We start from the raw sequence: 22,472 nt of genomic DNA on the forward strand, positions 1-22,472 counted from the left end.
GATGGCGGACCCAGCTGAATGCAGCATCAAAGTGATGTGCCGGTTCCGGCCCCTCAACGAAGCGGAGATCCTCCGCGGGGACAAATTCATCCCCAAATTTAAAGGCGATGAGACCGTGGTCATCGGGGTAAGTGGCCGGGGCGTCCGGCCTCCCCTCCTGCTTCGCGCCGCAGACCGGCTCCCCGCGGGGTGGGGGCCCGGGTGGGCCTTTTGTTCCCCTCCCTGTTCATGCCGCGTGGGGAGGGGAGGTCCAGGGTACCCTCAGGCCGGGATGTCCTGGCTCCCCTTCAAAGTATGAGCTCTGCAAACCCACAAATGATCCCAGGGGTCAGTTTGATTTATCGAACATTTTTTACCTTTTCTCACGATCTATGCAAAAGAAGGAGAAAAAAAAGTACTGGAAAAAACCGTGGCCTGGACTCGGAGCTCCCACTGCCGTGTAGACGCGGCTCCCCCCGGCGTTTCACCTTGCTTTGCGCGCTGAAGGCGGGGTGCAGGGAACCCCGCGGCCTGGTGTCCTCGGGAGGCCTGCTGTGCCTCCTGCTTTTTCTCCACCTCGGCTGCCTCGGACATGGAGCCCGGGCCTGACCCCTCCCTAAATGGGGCGACTCCCCTGCACGGTGCCCACCGCCCCTCGGATGTGTTTGGTACTGAGTGGGGAGGACTGTGTGCCCTCATGTGCGGGGCGAGGGGGCCCAGGACGCAGGCCAGCAGCCTCACTGTGCAGAGAGCAGAAGTTACTTTGTGTGGCGAGGGCCCCCTTCCCTCTGGATCTCCCTCACTCTCCCCCTTTCCCCGCCGACCCCCTCCCCTGCAGATGGGGCTGCTGGTGGGGGGAGGGAATACCCTGAGTTTTTAGTTCTTAGAGGAATATGTCAACTGAAATAAACTAGCTTTGTTTCTCACTCTTCTCCCCTCCCCCCCGCCGCTTCCCTCCCGCCTCCCCGGTCCCCAGCGAGTGTAGCTGCGGGTGCCCTCTTTGTATGCGAGCCGCGTGGGGAGAGACCGAGTTAATGGGAGCCTCGAGATCCCCGCTGACACACGTTCCTGGCAGCCCGCTCCGCTCGCGGCTGCTGATGCAGCCTTCCCGGCCCGGCATTGATTAAGTGATGTCATCCCGATCACTGAGCATGCTCCGACCAGCCCCCTCCCTGCCATTCCCCCAGTGGCTGGTGTATTTAGGTCAGTGATTGACGGGTGACAATTTATAGAGGGTCTCAGCCAGAGTCTGCCAGGCCTTTCTCAAACCAGAGGCGACGCCTGCCTGCCCCGGCCGTTCCCTGCATCTTCGCCAAGGCTGCGGCGCCGCCCAGGGCCCCCTGGGACTGGCAGGTGCGAAGTGTACCAGGAGGCCGGTCGCTCTCCTCCGGAGGGAACCCCGGCAAGGCTCTGACCTTGGCGTCTGGGCGTCATGTACCCCCCTAAGGAGGGCAGCTCCCCGGATGACCCTTTCTCAGTCCTCATTTTCACAGTCACCAGGACACTGACTGCTAACTGCTCTGTGGCTGGGGGTGCTTTCTGGGAGGTGACCTCTGAGGGTTGGAGAGAGGAATTTTCTCTGCTTCATGTTAAATTGAAGAGAAGGTCTATGCTGCAGCTATGGATGAGGAGGAAAAGTCTGTAATTAACGGCAGATAGGGGATATTGATCTATCCATGGCCGGTGCATGGGGCAAATAGTAAGTTGTTTGGGTTACACCCCTAAGCTGGGATCAGCCTACAGTCTGGGCTTAGAGTGGGAGTTACTGGGGACATCCAGTCCCTGCCCCTTGCCTTGTAACAATTTTTTAAAACAAATAATTGTGCAGCACTAGAACATGTCTGGTGACCCTTTTTTTTCCCCCCTTTCTCAGAAGTTTTAAAGAATAGCTTGGAGAAGTTTCTTCTTTTTCTGCTCCTCCTCCTCCTCCTCCTCCTCCTCCTCCTCCTCCTCTTTGTTTCTAAAAGCGATAGACCAGGACTAACAAAGTGGAGTAATACAGGGTGGGGCAAAAATAGGTTTACAGTTGTGAGTACTCAAAACAGAGTTTATTCTTGTATTATTATTTTCCATACAAACAATTGTAAATCTACTTTTGTCCCACACTGTATATCATCCTGTTTAATCTGTGTGCAGGCCAGAGATTAAACAGAGATCCTTAATTTTAGGGTTATATTTATTTAATATTATGACATTACTGTGAGGGTGTATTTCCTATCTAAATGTATATGTTCTTGACCAAATCAATGAAAGCAAATGATATAAAATAAATTTTACCATTAAAATGGTCACCATATAAAATAAGTAATTTAAACAGAAAAATTGTGTCTGAATACACATGTAGCTCTTCAACTATAAAGTTAAATTTTTGTATTAATCCTTTAATATAACAGTTTTCAGATAAATTTCTTATTGAAATAGCGCATTCCTATAGAAAGATGTAATCATAATTGTACAGCTTGATGAATTTTTATAAAATAAACACTCCCTTGTAATCACCTCTCAAACTAAGAAACAGACATTTTCAGGACCCCAGAAGTCCCCCTCGTGTCCCTTCCTGGGCTACTTCCTCCTGCTTTAGGGCAACCACTGTTCTGACTTCTAATGTCATAGATTAGTTTTGCTTCCTTTTTTTTTTAAAACTTTACATACATAAAACCAAACAATATGTTCGCTTTTCTGTGTGGCTTCTTGTGCTCAACATTATTATGCTTGTCAAATTCATCCATGCTGTGGCGTGTGGCAGCAGTTTGTTCATCCTCATTGTTCTGTAGTATCCCATATGAATGTAGCACAGTTTGTTCATTAACTGTTGGTAGCCATCTGGATAGTTTCCAATTTGGGGCTAATGTAGTCAGAGCTGCTACGAACATTCTCTTACACACCTCTTTTGGTGGGTGTGGGTACAGAATAAAAAACTGCTGGATGCTGAAGGGTGTTGGGACTGGTTGCCATGTGCTAGGACCCTTGCCATTCCTCATTCATAAGGGAAATGACAGCTCTGGCAGCCTGTGTCAGGTTTTGTACACCGAGTAGAGTAACTCCCCCGTCAGTTCAGTTGGAAGCAGCCCAGGTAGCTCAGTTTCAGGTGGAGACTGCCTAAGGTGGGTCCTCCCTTCCTCACTGCAGGAGTGTAGTTTGTGGGGATGACCCAAGAAGCCCAGAACCATCCAGAAATGCCAGTAACCTTCACCCACAACAGAGACCAGTAAAGAATGAATTTCTGTGGAGTTAGCTGTTAGTCTAAATTCAGAATCCCAGAAATTCTTTCTGTTTTTGAAACTGGGGTAATTTGTTTTCCTCTTTAGAGTCCTGTTAAAATCTTAGGGAAATGTGTGTGAACAGGGAGATTTTGCAGATAGAGTTTCTAGATTTCTCTTTTTGAGAAAAATGTTCTGTCTTGCAGGAATCATCTTTATTTTCCTGCATTTTTTTTTCAGCTCCTGTGCAAAGCTTTCTTCCCTTGATCTCCCCAGCCACTCTCTCTCCCCACTTTGAACTCCTGTGGCATTTATTTTGTATATGATCATGTAATCTTTTGCCTTAGGTTATTATTAATTTTGGTCATCTGTCTGATGGCATTGTAAGCCATCTGCAGAGAGAAACAAGGACCTTCTGTGTTTTGCCTCTTTGTACTCCCAGGGCCTTCTCCACAGAAGACATTTAACAAATGTTTATTGATCTCTTTGTTGAGTCCAGCAGTCTTTACTTTGGCATATTTAACTTATTTTATGGACTTTTAATTGGCTGTACACTGTGAGGAGTAGTTAAGAAACAATTTTAAAGAGAAGTGCTAGTCCTTTGAGCAGGCCAGGTAAATAGCATATACTATACTAAAAATGCTGTGAGAGAACTACGTTCAGCTTTGTTATAAAGTAGGAGACCTAAGGACACTGGTGGTGACCTAGATGTAGAGGGTGGGGTGGCCTAGTGATTAGCAAAGGGACGCCACGTTAATTCTACAGAGAAATAGATTGGGTTTATGGCATTTCTCGGAGTACTCCTCCGTTATCTGCTAAAAATCCGGCGAGTCATCATTACTTTGGGCTCTGCCTATTGGTTTTGATGCATCTTTGTTGATGGAAACGGTCTTGGAGAGTCCACGGTCAGGTTCTTTGAAATGGACTTGCACACTTAAGTTTGGAGCTGTCCTTTCATTCTCTGGTTCCAAGTCCTGGAAAAGCGGGTCTTGTTAAAGATGGGTGCTTCCTCCCGAGACCTGTACGTCCCAGCTTGTTTGAGAGCCAAAGCAAAGCATCAGCCACAGATCCTGAGCTGGTGAGTGGTGTGGAAAGGGGCCTCTGTCTGCAGGAGCTTCGCTGAGTTCTGGGCAGTGGCTGGGCAAGGAAGGCAGGAGTTGGGACAGAAACAAAGTTCCAAACCTCAGTTATCACTGTGTCGATTGAGGACTGAAGAAGTGAGGAAATATGGCTAGAACTTTTCTCTTGTCTATAGTGATGGTCTTTAAAAGCAAGAGCATTAAAATTTTTTCTTTGTAAATTTATGCACCATCAAATCTCTCTCTCTCTCTCTCTCTCTCTCTCTCTCTCTCTCAGTGTGTATTTTGTAGGGAGTTTGACAAATACAGCGTTATGTAGTTATGCTGTATTAGTTTTCTGTTGCTGCTGTAACAAATTACCTCACACTTGAGGCTTTAAACAATGTGAGTTTATTATCTACAGTTTCCGTGGGTCAGAAGTCCATCAGCTCAGCTGATTTCTCTTTTCAGAGTCTCATAAAGCCAAAACCAAGGTGGTGCTGGCAGGGCTGTGTTCTTTTCTGGAGGGACTAAGGGAGAATCCATGCTTTTGCTCACTCAGGTTGGTGGCAGAATTCAGTTCTTAGTGGTTGTAGGACTAAGGTTCCCATTTCCATGCTGTCAGCCTGGGCTACTCTCAGGTTCTAGCCAATTTCTGCAACTTAAAAACCAGCAACGGTTGAGTCGCTCTCATGCTTCAGATTTCTCCTGTCTCTACTTCCATGGCAAGTCTCTCTCATTAATTATTCCCTCCCTCTTCCACTTTTAAGGGCCCGTGTGATTATACTGAGCCTACCCCGATAATCAGATAACCTCCCTATTTTAAGGTCAGCTGATTAGCAACCTTAATTCCATCTGCAAAGTACCTTTTACCCTTAATGTTCACATATCCACAGATTTCCAGGGTTTAGAGTATGAACATGGTTTGGGCCCATTATTCTGTCTACCACATACCACCATAAAAAAAAAAAGAAAAAGCCCTCATGTAGTCAAACCTTCTCCTCTCTCTTAACCCCTGGCAACCACTTATCTGTTCTTCTGTAACTTTGCCTTTTCCAAATTGTCATGAAAATGGAATCATATATTAAGTATCTTTTTTAGTCTGGGTTCTTATACGTATCAACAGTTCTTTTTTTTTTTTTATTACTTAGTGGTATTCCATTAGATGGGTGCACTACAGTTTGTTTATCCATTCATCTGTTGAAGGGCATTTGTGTTGTTTCCAGCTTGGGACGATTATGCATAAAGCTGCTCTATACCTATGTATATAGGTTTTTGTGTGAGAATAGAGTTTTATATCTCTTGGATGAGTACCCAGGAGTGGGATTGCTAACTAGATCATACTTAACTCTATGTTTAATTCTAAGAAAGTGCCAAACAGCTCTGGCCCAGTAGCTCAATTGGTTAGACTTAGAGCGTCATCCTGATACTCCATTGTGGGTTGGATCCCTCCCTGGTCAGGGCACGTACAAGAATCAACCATTGAACCCATAAATAAGTGGAACAACAAATTAAAGTTTCTCTCTCTCTCTCAAATCAATCAATAAAAATTAAAAAAAAAAAGAAACTGCCAAACAATTTTCCAAGATGGTTGTACCATTTTGCATTCCCATTTAAAAGCACTAACATTTTAAGCTAGGGTTTAAAGAGTTTATTCAGTTGACACTTTGAGTGAGTATTAATAGTGTTTAGTAGTGTTGAAATATATCAGTCCTTCACTCCTCGGTGCCCTAAATTCAGAGATGTTTACATCACCTGAAACTGGATTAGTGGTTGCCTGTAAATATACCCTCTGAAACCCTGGAATGAGGGAACACATGAGAGTAGCCATAATCTGTCATGTGTCCCTGGAGGCTACTCTGCACACAGTTGGTGCTACATAAGTGAGTGGAGTAGATGGAGGCATCAGGGAGAGTCAGACAGAAAGTATGGATTTACTAGCTGGCTGTAAGGCTTTTTAAAAGCTCCTTAGCTTCTCTGGGCCTCAACCCGCTCATTTAAAGTGGGGATAATTACTTTGGTCGTAGGGTCATTTGGATGAAATGAAATGAAGTGGTCAAAACGGAATTTGGCACAGAGAAAATGCTCAATACATGCTAATTACCTCCCATATTTCCTAATTCCCTCGTAATTTTCCTCATTTTCAGAATTATCTTTGTCCCTCAAATTATTGCCTTTAACTCTGACTAGCTCCTGAAAACCCTCATTTCTTAGGCATTTGTTCACCCAGCTCACTCCATCCTCCTGCTCAGAATAGCCACTCTTCAGCTTATTTGTAGAATTTCTAACCATCCATGGGGCCAGAGCGCATCTCCCATTTCCTTATTTATAGACTTATCAGCTGTTCCTTTTATCTACAATGATCATATATAGGATTGTGTGTGTGGAGTGTGTGTGTGTGTGTGTGTGTGTCCATGTCCTCCCCATGTAAATTATAAGTTTCTCAGGGACACAGAACTGTTTTGTGTTTTTTAAATATCTTTGTCTCCTTTATTGTAGTTGTTTAGTAAGTACAGTATATTTTGATTATTGAGGGTTCCTTTCCCTCCTGTTTCCTGCCTGGAATCAAGTCTCCGTAATTGCCAGGTTCTGAATTACCTTAAGTAACTTGGGCATCGCTGGGGAGTTCCCTCTGCCTCCACCTGTGCTTGTCTGGCCCGACTGCCCTATTTAATGACTATGTTTTCCACTCTCGGCTCTTCTCCCCTCTTCAAAATAGGAAGCCTCCTCCACCTTTGGGTCCCCTTTAGTCCCTGCCTCAGAATGATCACCTGTGTCTCCTTATTAAACAAGCAAAAACAAAGCCACCTATCCCCTAATGCTTTCTCTCTAATTAAAGAAAAAGTAGCCCCTTGACAGATCCCATTTCACCTTATTTCTCTCAGGTTTTTCATGAAGTCCTATTTTTTTTTTGGTGAAGAAAGCTCCTCCTTTAACCCATTTGCTGCACATCAATCAAGTTCCTTTCAGTAGGAATTGTGTTGTTGAGTCTGTGATTATTTGCAAATATTACAGAGCCTGAGAGAAAGTGGAGTTTTAGATTCACTATAATGTACCTCCCCAGCACCCAACCTGGATACCAGTCAGGCAGCCCAAGACGAACTCCCAGCTCTGCGACTTCTTGGCTGTGTGAACTTGGACAGATTGCTAACCCACACTGAGTTCCAGCTTCTGGCCTGGGGGATGGGAAGAACAACACTCTCCGTGTTCTGGGGTTGTGACGTTGACAGGAGATCCTGCTTGTAGAGTGCTGAGCACGGTGCTGGCACGTCGCAGGCCTTCAGAAAATGTGCTACTTGGGACCCACTAGTGGGGATTTCTCTGTACTCTTGTCAGACTTCCTAATCTGCGAAGGCCCAGACCCTTCACAGTTTCCCCAGTACCCTCAGGTTGTGTTAAGAGAAAATTATTGTGACAGTGGTAAACATAGTAAGGAAGTGATTGCCATTGGTGTCAACACTGAAGTGATTGCCATTGGTGTCAACACTGTTGCAACAGGGGAGAGAAATCAGGCTCGACTCCAAATGGAAATACAAGTGGAGCAGGATGAGGGGTCGGTGGGTGGACAGTTACTCAGAGGGGACATACGGGGTGGGGGGAATTCTTGCTGAACTGACCTAGCAGGATTCTTCCTGAAGGCAGGCCAGATAACCAAGGTATCAAGATGTTGGTACTGAGGTATCGAGGGTGATGAGATGTTCGGGGTGAGGGTTCTCTCTACACTGCCTTAGCAGGGCTCTTGCTAAAACTAGACTCTGCAGGGACAGACCTGGAAGTCCAAGGTTGAGGCCCAGTTGAGAAGAGATTCTCAGAGGAGCCTGACTCAAGTTTGATTAAGGAGTGAGTCTTTGTCAGAGGGAATCCAAATGCTTCCGTGGGGGGCATTCAAGGCCCTCCATATTCTGGGCCTGCCTATCTTCCTAACTTCACCCCATGTTCCATCTGTGCTGCCCTCTTCTGAAAAGATTAGGCATCTCAGTACCTCCCTACCAACAGCTGCTCACACCCCACATGCCTAGGATGATGGTCCTGCATGGCAAGCATCCCTTTACCTTTAGAGTCTCATCCCGTGGTGCCCCCCTGATATTTTTCTGATCGGCCCCTCTTCCCTTCACCCCTGGCCAGGTTAGACCCTTCCTGCTGTGAACCCCTTGTACCATGCACAGCTCCTGGCTCAACTTCCCAAGAACTGCATTTCTTTGAGTATGTGTGTCCTTTCCTCCAATTAGACTGAGAGCTAATGTGATTTTCAGCTATTATTTATTTAGTTCCATTTATTTCCATCTCCAATGCCTGGAACAGTTCCCGGAACAGAGTAGGTGCTCAGTACATGATGTCTTTTGAAAGAGATGGAAGAATGCTGTCTCTTCTAGGCTGTCAGATGTCAGAGCCTGGAGATATTTGGCGACTTTCCAGCTCTGGTAACTTGTTTTTCCTACTTGGGCATCTTCATGGTTTTATTGTTATTGCTTTAAAAATAATAGCTTTTTCAGGGGTCCTGATAGATTGTAAGCTCATTGGGGGGAAAAACTTAAACCATTCAGAAAGCATGAAGGCAAAAATCACTTTTAATTTTATGAGCTAGAAAACACCATTGTTAACATTCTATTGTTTATTCCAGCTCTTTTCTATTCATAAAACAATACATTTTGTTTTAAAACAAAGATATGACTTTACAAAATCTGTTTTGAAACCTACAGTATACTCAGACATCTGCATTTTTAAGGTTACATGTCATTCCATCATATGTCTTGTCAATACTTCATTGAACCATTCCCTACTGATAGCTATTTGGATTTTTCTTTTCTGTTATAAACAAAAGGGTGATAAACATCAGTGCCCACATTTCTTTGTGCACTTGGCCAATTATTTTGTTAGAATACATTTCTAGAATTGGGGTGGCTGGTCAAAGGATACAGATGGTTTTAAGGCGTCCATTGTTTTTGAGAGGGAGCAGTTCAGAGATGATGAACTGTCTTCTGTTTTATACTCTCACTTCTTTGCTTATTACCCCATAGAATTGCTGCCTTTTTGTCTCACAAGGCATCCATCCCTTCATACCCGAGTTAAACTAAATTCTTACAGAAAGTGTGTGTCGTCACACACTTTAACCCACAGATGCAGAACATGGCAATGCCTTCACACTTGTAATGTAAACCATAGGATTTTGTAGGCTGTTTCTTGTCCGTTTCAATATCCTGAAGGATGCTGTCTCTTGGTGGTGATCAAAAGCTAAATCTGTCTCTTGAGGCAGAGAGAGAGATAAGAGGCCAAGATTGTAATCTTCAAGAAAAGGAAGGTAGCTGTGCCTTTCTTCTTGGCGCTGACATTGAATGGCCTGTGGTATCTTCTGGGCAGTGGTAAGTTGAGAAGGGATAAAATAGTCCCCCTCCAAAGTGCCCTAAAAAGAGCTTTCCCCCTTGATTACTAGGTACTCTTTTAAAAAACTTACTATATAAAATTTTAAAGTTATACCAAAAATAGAAAGAATAACAAAATATACCCCCCGTGAGCTGTTTTTAACCATCATCAATACATTGACCAAACTTATTTTATCTCTATTTTCCTAACCTTTCCCTCCAAAATCACTTGATTGTTTTAAAATGAAATCTCTTTTTAAAAATTGAATTTATTGGAGTGACATTGATTAGAGTGAAACATCTCAAATCATTTTATCCCTAAATTGTAATATATATCTTTAAAAGATCAGGACTCTTAAAATCATACTAACATTATCAAGTGAAAATATGAACAATTCCTTAATGCCAAATGTCCAAGTCCAACACCCCCCCACCCATTGCCTCATAAATTCTTCTACATTTGGTTTGCTCACATCAGAATACCAGCTACTATTAATTGCAAGCGAAGAGAGGAAGGAATGCTCATACATTTACCTCTGGAAACAAGAAGGAGGAGTTAGTATAGACTCACAAACACACAAAGCAGTCAGGGCTAATGAAGATTTCCAGCCCATCACCCTTAACCATTGGCACGTCCAGTTATCTTTTTAATAGACCAAGGCTGGCATTGCAGTGTCAGGCAGACAAGCTATTTAGAGAGCTTCATGTTTTATAGCTTTTCTCCTGCTGCTTCTTTCCTTGCTTTAGTCACCTTGCATCAGCTTCAGGAAAGCAGGCAGATACATCACTCATTTGTCTTCCAAGATCAGTGCCCACCCTTATTAGCTCGGTACCAACTACATTTAGAGCAATTCTTTTAGGTGTGTATACTTGTATTAGTATTTATTACCTTTTCAGTCAATGAATAAATGAATACCCATCCTCGATGTGAATTGAATACTGGAAAATAAATCCACAGAGCTGAAGGGAAAGCTTAGAGGTGAGTACAGAATTCGGTGCTCTTTAAGGAAGGAGGTTTGTAGTTCTGTTTTTATTTTTTCTTTCTTTACTCATAAAAAAAGAACAAACTTTTGCCCAGCTGGTGGTTGAGCATCGAACTATGAACCAAGAGGTCACAGGATCTATTCTTGATCAAGGCACATGCCTGGGTTGCGGGATCGATCCCCAGTAGGGGACGTGCAGGAGGCAGCCTATCGATGTTTCTATCTCTATCCTTCTCCCTCCTCTCTTTAAAATAAATAAAAACATTTTCTTTTTTTAAAAAGAAAAAAACTTTTGGAGGAGGATGTGAGTGTAGAAAAAGTGCAAACATCCCAATAATTTATGCTGTAACTTCCTTGACTGCAGGATATGGTATGGTCGGAAGAGCTGCAGATCAATGATATCATTTTAGAAGCATTTTGTTTAAAGATCTTGGCTACACACTTTTGGGTTGACAAGTCCCAGGGACTCTTCCTTTCCCGGGATCTCTCTTAGAGCGATCTCTCCCATTCTTACATCTCATTTTGCCTCATGAGGAAATGAAGAGCAGTCTGCTTCAATTGTCTGAGGAGGTCATATCATAGTTTTTTTTCCTGAACGAACTGTCTGGCACCTCACTCCTCAAAGGTTATTGATTTTCATCTGGGGACCGGGGGAAATAACTTCATCTGACATCAGAAACTTTGGCTTAGTCTTGGGGGTGGGGAGCTTGTATTTCCCTTTCATAGTCAGTCACCTCCTGCCCCACAGAGAGGAACAAATGCCAATCTGATTGGTCAGTGTCCAAACCTCTGTTGGTCCTGGTTGCTGGTGGGCGGGATCCCATGGGAGGCAGGCAGTTCCTTCCTGTGTCTGGCCTCTGTAAGCCAACCACAGCAGGATCTGGCTTCCTGGGCTGTCTTCCAGGGGCTGTTTTTTTGTTTTTTCTTTTTAAGTCGCTCTATCTGCTGCTGAGTGGACAAGTGAGGCTGGATGCACAGATTCAGGCCCAGGTGGGCTGGTCTGCAGGTTCAGAAGAGGTTGGGCTGCAGGATGGTCTAGAGGTGAGGTGAGGAGAGTAGGAAGACCACATAAGCCTTCTTACCTGAGACGCTGGCCAGCTTCAGTATGGGCTGGCACCCTACCCAGGTGGGGCCTTATACCTGCTGTGCTGCACCTGTGCAGAGCACACTTGCCCACCCAGTGAAGAGGAGGGGTGACTGTTAGGGGAGTCTGGGTCCCTGGCATTCTTGGGTCCCTGGTACTAATGTCATCATGGTGGCATCAAAGCCTTCTCCTAACTACTAATAGTTTATTTACATATTTGTGAAAAGTAGACGTTAGAAGGGAAGTGTTTAGCTCTTCCATAATAATTACTAAGCAACACAACCTACTAATTATCTGTTCAAACAAGTGGGAGAGTCATGTGCGGCAGTAGAAACACACAGAACAATCCAGGCTAATCAAGATTTCCAGCCCATCTCCCTTAACCATGGTCACCTACACCCAAAGTACTATATGCAACTATTGTGCCGTAAGAATTTTTAAAATGTGCAATATCTGACTATTTAGTCCAGCGGTTCTCAACCTGTGGGTCGCCAACCTATGGGTCGTGACCCCTTTGGGGGTCGAACGACCCTTTCACAGGGGTCCCCTAAGAGCATCGGAAAACACATATATAATTACGTATTGTTTTTGTGATTAATCACTATGCTTTAATTATGTTCAATTTGTAACAATGAAAATACATCCTGCATATCAGATATTTACATTATGATTCATAACAGTAGCAAAATTACAGTTATGAAGTAGCAATGAAAATAATTTTATGGTTGGGGGTCACCACAACATGAAGAACTGTATTAAAGGGTCATGGCATTAGGAAGGTTGAGAACCACTGATTTAGTCAGAGGTACTGACCTTTCCCCACTTAGATTGTCAAATAAAAAAATGGTAACAGCCCTAGCCGGTTTGGCTCAGTAGATAGAGCGTTGGCCTGTGGACTGAAGGGTCCTGGGTTCGATTCTGGTCAAGGGCATGTACCTTTGTTGTGGGCACATCCCCAGTAGAGGGTGTGCAGGAGGCAGCTGATCGATGTTTCTCTCTCATCGATGTTTCTAACTTTCTATCCCTCTCCCTTCCTCTCTGTAAAAAAATCAATAAAATATATTTAAAAAAAGATAACAGCCAACACAACAATAGCCATCCAATGTAAATGAATCAAAAGTATACCTATTTTTTTTTGTCAGAGCAGCAAAAGATATGTTTTGTGGTGTGCTGTAGAATTTTAGTAATTAGTTTATGTGTGCCATAAGATGAAAAAAGTTGAAAATCACTGTTCTAGAGTAACAACGCTTGTTCATGTGTTTGTTAAATGTTCCTTAATAAATATGGCTCTTGATAAAGATTGGCTTGAAGAAGTATTTTAAGCAGTATTTTCTGGTTTAGACATTTATCCAAAAGAGCTTATAAAGGGGAAAATATACACCTATTTAATACTTTGTTTCCTTAGTTCTATGAAACACAGATATGAAGAGGTAACATACAGATTAATGGAAAGCTTAAAGTTAAACGAGTTCTTTATGACTAAGGAGGGGGGCTTCACTGGAATACTGTGCTGTAATACTGTCCAGAACAGTGGCCACTAGCCACCTGTGACTGTTACCCGGCACATTGTCTTTGAAAAATTAGTCCAAATTAGGATGTAAAGTAAATGTAAAATGTACTCTGGTTTTTGAAGACAGTACAAAAGAAGGAATGTAAAGTATCTCCATTTTTTGTATTCATTGCATGTTGAAATGATAATATTTTGGATATATTGGGTTAAAAACATCAATAAGATGAGATTTTCCTTTTTACTTTGATGTGACTACTAGAAAATTTAAAGTTACATGTGTGAGTTGCATTTTTGGCTGTTATTATTTTTTTATTGGACAGTGTTGCTTTTACATTAAGACACTGGCATTCAGATTGTTGTCGCGTTTGTTAACTTCCATTCCATTTTGGTGTGTTGAGTGAGGGCTTATTAGGGGTTAAGCTCAGTGCTGAGCATTTTACTAGCAGACTTACTGTATGTGCTAATAAGATGAGATCCCTGCCATCAGTAACCATATATATAACTCAGTGGTAGAAAGCAAGTAAAAAAAATTATTATGCCGAGTGTCCGAAGAAAAGAGGAAACAAAGTCTTGTTGGAGTTAAAAAGAGAGAGAGCAAGTCTAGTTGTGTCCATGGAAACAAACCTCAGGCAGAGGGGCCATTTGATCCTTACTTTGATGCAAATATAAAATTTGCTTTTTTATCTTCAGTCACTTTGCATTCCTAGGGAGCTGCTTTTGAATATTGTTGAGAAAAGATGTGAGAAGGGATGTGCGCCACAGCCTCCTCTGTCTCTCTTGTTGCTCCTCTCTCCCCCCTCAAATATTGTGACATTGAGGATTGCCACTGGGAGCTCCTGGGAGGAACAGCCCACCCCAGTCCTGTAATTAAGTACCAGCCATATGCGGTTTGTGATGCATTTGTAGTGGTTGACATTGAAAACACCAAGAGGTGACCCTGTGCATTGTCTTTGAAAAATGTCACGATGCCGCCCTGCTGCCTGAGTCCTACTGCAGCCCGCCTGGGGACAGGACACCAGGCCCCCGGGCCCCTGCCCTGCTCCCCACGCTTGGATCGGCCTCCCCGGGCCTGGTCGGTGGTTTTTCATTTTCAGGCAAGGAGCACCTCTGTGATTGCAAATCTGCCACTTACCTTCTGCCTCCATTCTGTCGCTAATGCTCGGAATGACAACCCGCTAGTCCTGGGAATGCATTGCCTTTAGCACAGGCGCCTTCTACTGAGGTCCCTCCACCCTGCGCAACAAAGGCGCCCATTAGGAGGACCCGTGGTGGGAGGCGATGTTGTTGTGGGAAACCTAGGAAACGCTGCCTTTGTAGCTCGCAGGTGCCTTTGTCCTGGCTTCTGGGGGTGGGCTGGGGTGGGGGGAGGTTGCCTTGCAGGTGAAGGCCACACAGCTCTTTAGAGGCGTTGGTTCTGTGCTGGAAACTGCCTTCCACCCCCCACTCAGGTCCCTGTTTGTGTTGATTGGCACAAAATTGATTTTTCCTCCTTTGTAAATGGCGAAAACGCCATGGTGCTAACACGAAAGCCCAGCAACAACAAAATCAGCCATAATCTCACCATCCTACATCATCCATTTTAATTTTTATACCCTCCTCTTTCCTCTTTTTTGATATAAAAATAATTTTTTAAAAATTATTTATTGATTTTAGAGAGAGAGGAAGAGAGAGAAACATGGATTTGTTGTTCCATTTATTTATGCATTCATTGGTTGGTTCTTGTATGTGCCCTGACAGGATGGAATCTGCAACCTTGGCGTATGGGCGACACTCTAACCAGCTGAGCTACCCAGTCAGGGCCTGTTGGTTACTACTTAACTTTTTTTTTTAAAGTATAATTACAGACATACAGTTCTGCCTTTTTTTCTTTTTTTTTTTTTTTTTACCTAAGTTTACTGTATATAAGCTCTTTAGTTCTGGGTTAGCCCACCAACCAGGTTCAGCATCCTATGGGCATCACTGGCAAAGCCAGGGCTAGGACAGAGAACCTGAATAAGATAAACGAAAAGAAAGGCAATATGAAGAGGAAACCTGGGTCAGGCAGAAAAAAGAGAAAAGAGTGCTGTAGGTCCCCTTCCTTGGTGTCTTTGTTCTCTTGACTTACTATAGAAAACATGACACATTTCCTTTCTTACACAATTTAATTTGAATACAAAGTACTGCTCTCTATTGCATAGTTTGTCACTCTTTTTTGATGCCTTAATTATTGTGTTGAGTACCATTTATTTAAGAAACTTATTGGTTTGTGAAAGTTTTACCTATGAGCCTGGTTAAATCATAGGTTTTAAAAATATGATAAACTTGTACACACTCATGGTATAAAAATTAAAGAACACAGAAAGAGATAAAGAGAAAAGGAGGGACGAGGTAGAATTTTTACCTGGGAGAAAAGATATGTAAGGTGATCACTGTGTGTTTGAGGGAGGGAGCAAGCCTGAGGGCCATGTTCAAGAGGCCTGAGTATAGAGGAGTAATAAGGTGGTCAGATTAGACCAGACAGGAAGGAATCAGATGTGGAGACTTAAAGTGGGCTAGAGGAATTGAAATTTGATTTGGTTGACTTCATACTCTAGCCTATAGCTGGTTCAGAAATGCTTCCACAAATCATTTATCCTTAAATGCATGTGAGCCTTCCCCTCAAACAAGCCTTTTCTGGGTCCCACAGAGGCAGGTGCTATTGCAGTTTGCTTTTCACAGCTCTGTACCTGGTAGTTCAATATGCAATTCTTGTCCATTCCAAATGATCCAACTGTTTCGGGCTCTTGATTTATCACCCAAAAGGATTAATATCTTACATCTTGTTTAACCCCAATAGTTGGGGGAAGAAGTTTTCCTTGCTACTGGTTATCATATATGGATCACCAAATTTCAAGGATTTGATGCACAGTAAAGTAACTTAAGCCATATTTAACATAATGCTTTTCTGATAATATATCTGTTTCCTGGAAGATTTTTGCATTGCTGTTAATAACTATCCAATTTTGAATATTGTGCATGTCAGAGGCTCCTCAGTGTACAATAGTAGTTTCATGTCCGCTGGTCTCGCTTATTTTAAAGGTAGAGGTGATAGGAAACAACCATGTAAAGTGGCTTAATTCTGGGAGAAATTCTTTAGCACTCAATTTCCTTCCTGAAGATAGAACTTACTCTGGAAAGTGAGTGTGGGAAGTTGCAGACAGGTGCTTTTCAACTTAGATGCTTAGGGGGAGCATATTTGGAGAAAATGTATCAATCTTTTTTTATTACTATTTAAGATTTATTAAAAAATATATTTTATTGATTTTTTTACAGAGAGGAAGGAGAGGAATAGAGAGCTAGAAACATCAATGAGAGAGAAACATCGATCAGCTGCCTCCTGCACACCCCCCACTGGGGATGTGCCCGCAACCAAGGTACATGCCCTTGACCGGAATCGAACCCGGGACCTTTCAGTCCGCAGGCTGATGCTCTATCCACTGAGCCAAACCGGTTAGGCACTATTTATGTTTTTTAATATTGATTTTTTGAGAGAGAGGAAGAGAGAGAGGGGGGGAGAGAGAGAGAGAGAGAGAGAGAGAGAAGAGAGAAAGAGAGAGAGAGAGAGACATCGATGTGAGAACAAAACATCAATCAGCTACCTCTGACAACACCCTCTAATGGGGATTGAGCCCACAACCCAGTATGTGCCTGGATACCAGCAACCTGTCAGTGCATGGGAGAACGCCCAACCAACTAAGCCACACTGGCCAGGCCTGTATTAATCTTTTTAAAGTTAAGGATAATTTCTTTTTTATTTTCTATTTGCCTCACCCCACCCCAAACACAACTCTAGGCATCAATGTGTTCAGTATAAATATTAGTTAATAGAGTGTCTTGATTAGCAGAACTACAGATAACATGTGTGTTACTGTTCTTCTCACAGACTATTTGATGAAGAGTAATTTTCTTCTCAAACCAATGAGGGTATATTCTTCCCCGATTGCTTGTAAAATATAATTCTAACAGAGTAATGATAGCATCTAATGAAATCTGCTTGACTTAACATTTATGTAAGTGCTTTACATATATTCACCCATTTATTTTAATTATACCATCTGATGAGGTAGCTACTATTGTCACAACCCCTCTCCCCATTCCACAGATGAGGAATCTGGAGAACAGAAAGGTTAAGTAAATTTCCCAAGGTCACACAAGAGTAAGTTGTGGATCTGGGATTCAAACATAGGCAATGTAGCCCCAGAGTCCTTGCTTTGAACTGTTTGCTATGTTGCATCTACATATTTGTTAATGCCAGGAGTTGAGAATGTTTAGGTGCACCACATGTTCTAAATTAGAGTTCCTCTGGGCCACTAGTCCTTTGAGTTATTCCCTGATAAAAGGGTTTGATGTCAGTTTAATGTAGGGAGTGGCTCAGATTCCCTGCCTCTTGGAGACTCGCTCTGCCACTGCATCAACAATCCTGCAGTAGATACGCACTCCTAGCATTGTTTAACTTGGTGTTTGCCATCAGCAACCCATTATGCTGAGACGCAGTTTGGGAACTGCTGTAGGAGAAGGGAGCTGTAAACTTGGGCTACAGGAAATGGAGGATATTTTTCTCTCTGTTGATTGCCCTTGCATTGATATCAAATTATGTACGAAGGTCAATTAGCTTCTCTTGTTGCTATGATTTCCATCTGAAAGACTCTTTAGGACAGGGCATAGAACAGAATGCCAGTCCTCTCAGGGTGTGGTGCATTTGCTAGGGAACCTCCTTGGCTAGACTTCTGGATGGTTTAGTGCACTATAAACCTACCTGGATCTGTCCCCAGTGAAAAGGATTATGATGCTTTTCTTACAAAAACATGTGTTCACCCTGCTCTTCTGTGTCTTAAAAGGGGAGAGGTTTATGTCTGCTTCTTGGATTTCTAAGTCCATCTGTACATTCAATCATATTACTAAACTGTTTTCTAAAAAATTGTCAGATTTTAAAAGATACATCACGAAGATAATTTTTATCAACTTCAAATAATGACAGTTTTGTTTTCTTCTTTCCCAAAACATATACTTTTTATTTCTTATTTCTTTTCTTACTGTGTTGGATAGGACTGGACAATGTAAAATAACGAGAATGATAGCAGGAATCCTTGTCCTTTTCTTGCTCTTAAAGCAATGTTTGAGGTGCTTAGATATTCATTATCAAGGTAAGGGAAGTACCATCTATTTCTAGTTTTGTATGTTTTTTAAAATCATGAATAGGTGTTGAAGATATTGATTGCTTCTTGCTTTGATTGTAACTTGGAAAACATTCTCTGCTGGCTCTCCACTCCCTCTAGTCTCTTGAACACTTTAGCTAAAATCTTCCTTCTGAAGTACTACTCAGGATATGTCAATTCTTTATTCAAAAACTTTTAAGACACTCCTTTGCTCACTAAAATAAATTTGAAATTCTCAGCTTGGCTCCTGAGATTCAGTAAAACCCTCCACAATGTATTCCCTTCGGTCTTTTGCCGTGGTCACTCTGCTTCATTTCTCCGCCTTTCTCAAGCCTAAATATATACTATATCCCAACATTAGTCTGTACCTTCATTCACTCTTTCAGCTTTTTGTTCATGAGGTTTCCATCTCTTGGCGTGCCATTCCCATTTGTCTCTGACTCCTGAAATGCTCACCCTTGAAACTCACTGTGAGGCATTTTCTTTTGCCTTAGCTCTTCCCCTTTTGGAATTGCCCCACTTAAGAGTATGAGTTTCTCTCTGGTAGGGGGTTTGATTTTTTGATCTCCCTCCCTCCCTCCCTCTTTCCCTCCCTCCCTCTTTCCCTTCCTTTTTCTTTCCTTCATAACTTTATTGAGCCATAATTGATATACATTATTTTTTTACGAAAATTTCTTCATTGTTAACAGTATTAAATGTCTCCAGTTTTCTCCTTTTGCCTCCTCTCCACCCAACCCTGATATGCATTGTTTGATTTATTTGCATATTCTCACCATATGAATAATAATGGGTACATAATACATGATGGAATGAATGAGTGACTGAAAGAATATTTCTTGTGATACTTATTGCTCATTTTTGTAATTATTTTTGTTCTATTGCCCCTCTCTTTCTCCCTCCTGTCAGTTCCACCTGAGGACTAAGGGAGCTGCTCACTCACATGTTTCTTTTGTGAAATTCATCATCCTTGGACCAGATTGCACACAGGCATTCCTTATGGAGCACAATCCATTTATCCTATCCTCAACCACCTCACTGTCTAGTAAGAGATAGACAGACACACACAAATAATGGCAATATAGCTGATAAGTGATTAAATAATACTGAAGATTTATTGAGCATAAACACATTTAAAGTTGGGGAAATTTTATAAAGTGGCTCCATTTCCAAAGGATAAAATTTATTTTGTATTGATTATCCAAACTCTGTTTCATTCTACTCAGCTAGTCAGTTGGCAGCGCCAAAAAGGAAAGAAATTAGACATTCATTAACTATAGAAAATGGTTGTGTTGAAATGATTTCCTCTTCTAGTAAAATGTAGAAGCCACACACAAAATACTTTTCTCTTGATTCACAACTTATAAAATTATTTTAATTTGAACTGAAAACCGGCATCACAAAGAAATTCAAAATTAAAGATATAAATATAAATGAACCACACTTAAAATTCTATTGATAGTCCTCATCTCTGAAAGGGAAATGTCTTTACATTTAAGCAGATGAAATTGCCTTGAAAGGAAAAGAAATAAGAGACTTCCTTCCTTGGATGTCTGTTTCCTGGTGTTTTCCTAATAACCAGGCTATAGAGTGATTGGATTATTATAACCTGATAGCTATAATTTTCATTTCAAAAGAGTGTGGGTTAATTTTAGCTGAAGGTTACATGTCAAATACAGTAAGCATATGTGTAAAATATATAATAAATCAATACTGAGCCATCGGGTCTGAGGATCAAAATTATTTTAGATGAACCAATGAATTTTTCATAAAAATGGTCAATTGTTCATCTGACTTTATTACTCAAGAAAATGAAACAGGGAAGGGATGAGTAAAAAGACTGTGAAAGTAATCACAAATGTTCAGTAGCTTCTTTTTACTTCTTTTACTTTTTGACTTTTTATTCTAAATATAACTATTATGTAGACACTTTAGGACAATCAATAAGATTTAAGGAGTTAACTTTGGAAAGTAGAAATGTCCCATATCCCCTCTCTCCAGAATAACTGCTGTTAAGTGATGGGTGTTCTATTACTCCAACACTTATTTTTACAAATTCAATTGTAAATATTGAATACACATAAGATAATATATATAACAAAATAAGGTGTGAGAGATGCTAAGAAAATTAATACTCTGAGGTCACTGTCCACCTGACAGCACGTTACCGGTGTGTGACTCTCCCTTGTTCCCTGCAGGCACCCTCTCATTCCAGGAGGAGCCTCTAATATTCCTTAAGGTTTTACTGCAGACTTTTTTTTAGTCCTAAATGATATATGGCTTAATTTTGCTCGGTCATGAATCTATAAAATATTTATAAATATACCGTGTATATTTTTCTGTGACTAGCTCTTTTCTCTTAACATTTATGTTTCAAAATAACTACTTAAAGCTGCTGTGAATTCTGATGGTAGCAAAATATAGCTTGTTCAAATCCAGTTTGGTATAGGTGGTGTATTAGTCTGCTTCGGTTGCCATAAGAAAATACCACACATAGAGTGGCTTAACCAACAGAAATGCATTTTCTCATAGTTGTAGAGGCTGTAAGTCCAAGATCAAGGTGCCAGCAGAGTTGGTTTCTGGTGAGGTCTCTCTTGCTGGCTTGTGTATGGCACCCTCTCACTGTATCTATCCTCACATAGCATTTTCTTGGTGCAAGCATGGAAGGAGAGATTTCTGGTTTCTCTCCTTTTCTCACAAGGACACCAGTCCTATTGGATAAGGGCCCCACATTTATGACTTCATTTAACCTTCATGACTGCCTTGAAGGCCCTAGGTCCAAACGCTGCCACATTGGAGGTCAGGGCTTCAACCTATGAATTTGGGGCGACGCGTAGATGCACTAAGGCCCTGTTCCACACTGCAGGGAGGTCAGGGATCACAACACTCAGACCTTTCCTCTGGAGGTTATAGCCCGTGGTGGGTTACCTGGCTTTTTCCTAATTACAATATTCTCCAGAGCAGAGTTCTTGGGGGGCCCTCCCAGAGAGTGAGTGAGCTTTGGGAGCATGAAGACAAGGGAATAGCGGGTCCAAGTACGAGGCATGCCAGCCTTTTCCAGTGGGGACTTTGTTGGGCTTTCAGTCCCGAGTACTGGATGCGGCTCCCCTGACAGCCAGGTGCTGCTGTCACAGTGAGGTGGATGGTTGTGTGAAGCGTTCCGTGGGATTCGGCGTTTGGATAATCAGAAACAGAAATCAGGTGAAGTAAAGCATATTAAAGGGATTTATTTTATTATCTTGAATGAGAACATCCTAGACATGCTTGTGCTTTGCATAAAAAATGGCTGATTAATATTCCTCATTTACCTAGAGATTCCTTAAAAACTGGTTCAACAGATTAATACCACCAAGTAATAGGAATTTCTTCCTCCTGAATTCCGTGAGGTTGTGTCCCCACTTCTCCACTGTACCCTCATGTCCACCTCCTGGGTTCATGGCTGAGGGTGAGATAGTCCTGGGGCTTGGAGGCAGCAGGATGAGCTCAGATCTCATAGAAAACTAGTGGTCCAGCCGGGCCCTGCCTCAAGCTCGGGTGAGACCAGTACAGAAACAACTAAGGTTGGTAGCTGCCCCAGAATTTGGCTGCTCAGTCAGCTTTATTGAACCATTTTCCTACTCTTCAGGTACCTTGTTTGTTCCTTGGAAAGCTATTCTGCTGATTTGGTGATTTTTCCCATTTGCCTTCTCTGCAGCTCAATTTTCAGTATTCCCCAAAGTTCTCTATTTTGACAACACCTTCTACTTCTCAGACCTCGAAGCAGATGGTTTTCCTGATAATTTATCTCCCCTCATTCCTACCCCACATTATTGTGGACACTCTGTCCCATACCCCCCCTTGCCTCCCTTTTCTGTTTAAAATTTACAGTCCAGTGATGGGGGTGCAGGGAATGCCTTCTCTGTGAACGTTTCATGCTAAGCCCAGTAAAGGCCTCTGATTTGTTTTCAAAACCTGGGAAATCAACTTTTAAATTGTCTGTCCCTCATTCTTTCATTCATCAGCAAAGGCAGATAACTGACAGCAAGGCCTCTCCCTGTCTGCTACCAGAATCCTGAGTGCCTCTTCTCCATCACAGGGCTGGCCTGCCTTTGCCTCATCATAAGCTTCCTGCCTCCTTTCTGACAGTC

The 22,472-nt window shown here is 42.4% G+C and overlaps 1 protein-coding gene across 1 annotated transcript in view; it reads left to right on the plus strand.

The window, feature by feature from the left end:
* Position 1: 1 nt before the first annotated feature.
* KIF5C (kinesin family member 5C) overlaps positions 2–22,472 on the plus strand; it is a 151,369-nt gene continuing 128,898 nt past the window's right edge. Inside the window, exon 1 of the mRNA XM_005859294.2 lies at positions 2–127. Within this exon, the coding sequence (XP_005859356.1) occupies positions 2–127 (126 nt within the window). The remainder of the gene's footprint in view (positions 128–22,472) is intronic.

Source organism: Myotis brandtii, unplaced genomic scaffold (assembly GCF_000412655.1).
Source record: "Myotis brandtii unplaced genomic scaffold, ASM41265v1 scaffold125, whole genome shotgun sequence".
Taxonomy (NCBI): domain Eukaryota; kingdom Metazoa; phylum Chordata; class Mammalia; order Chiroptera; family Vespertilionidae; genus Myotis; species Myotis brandtii.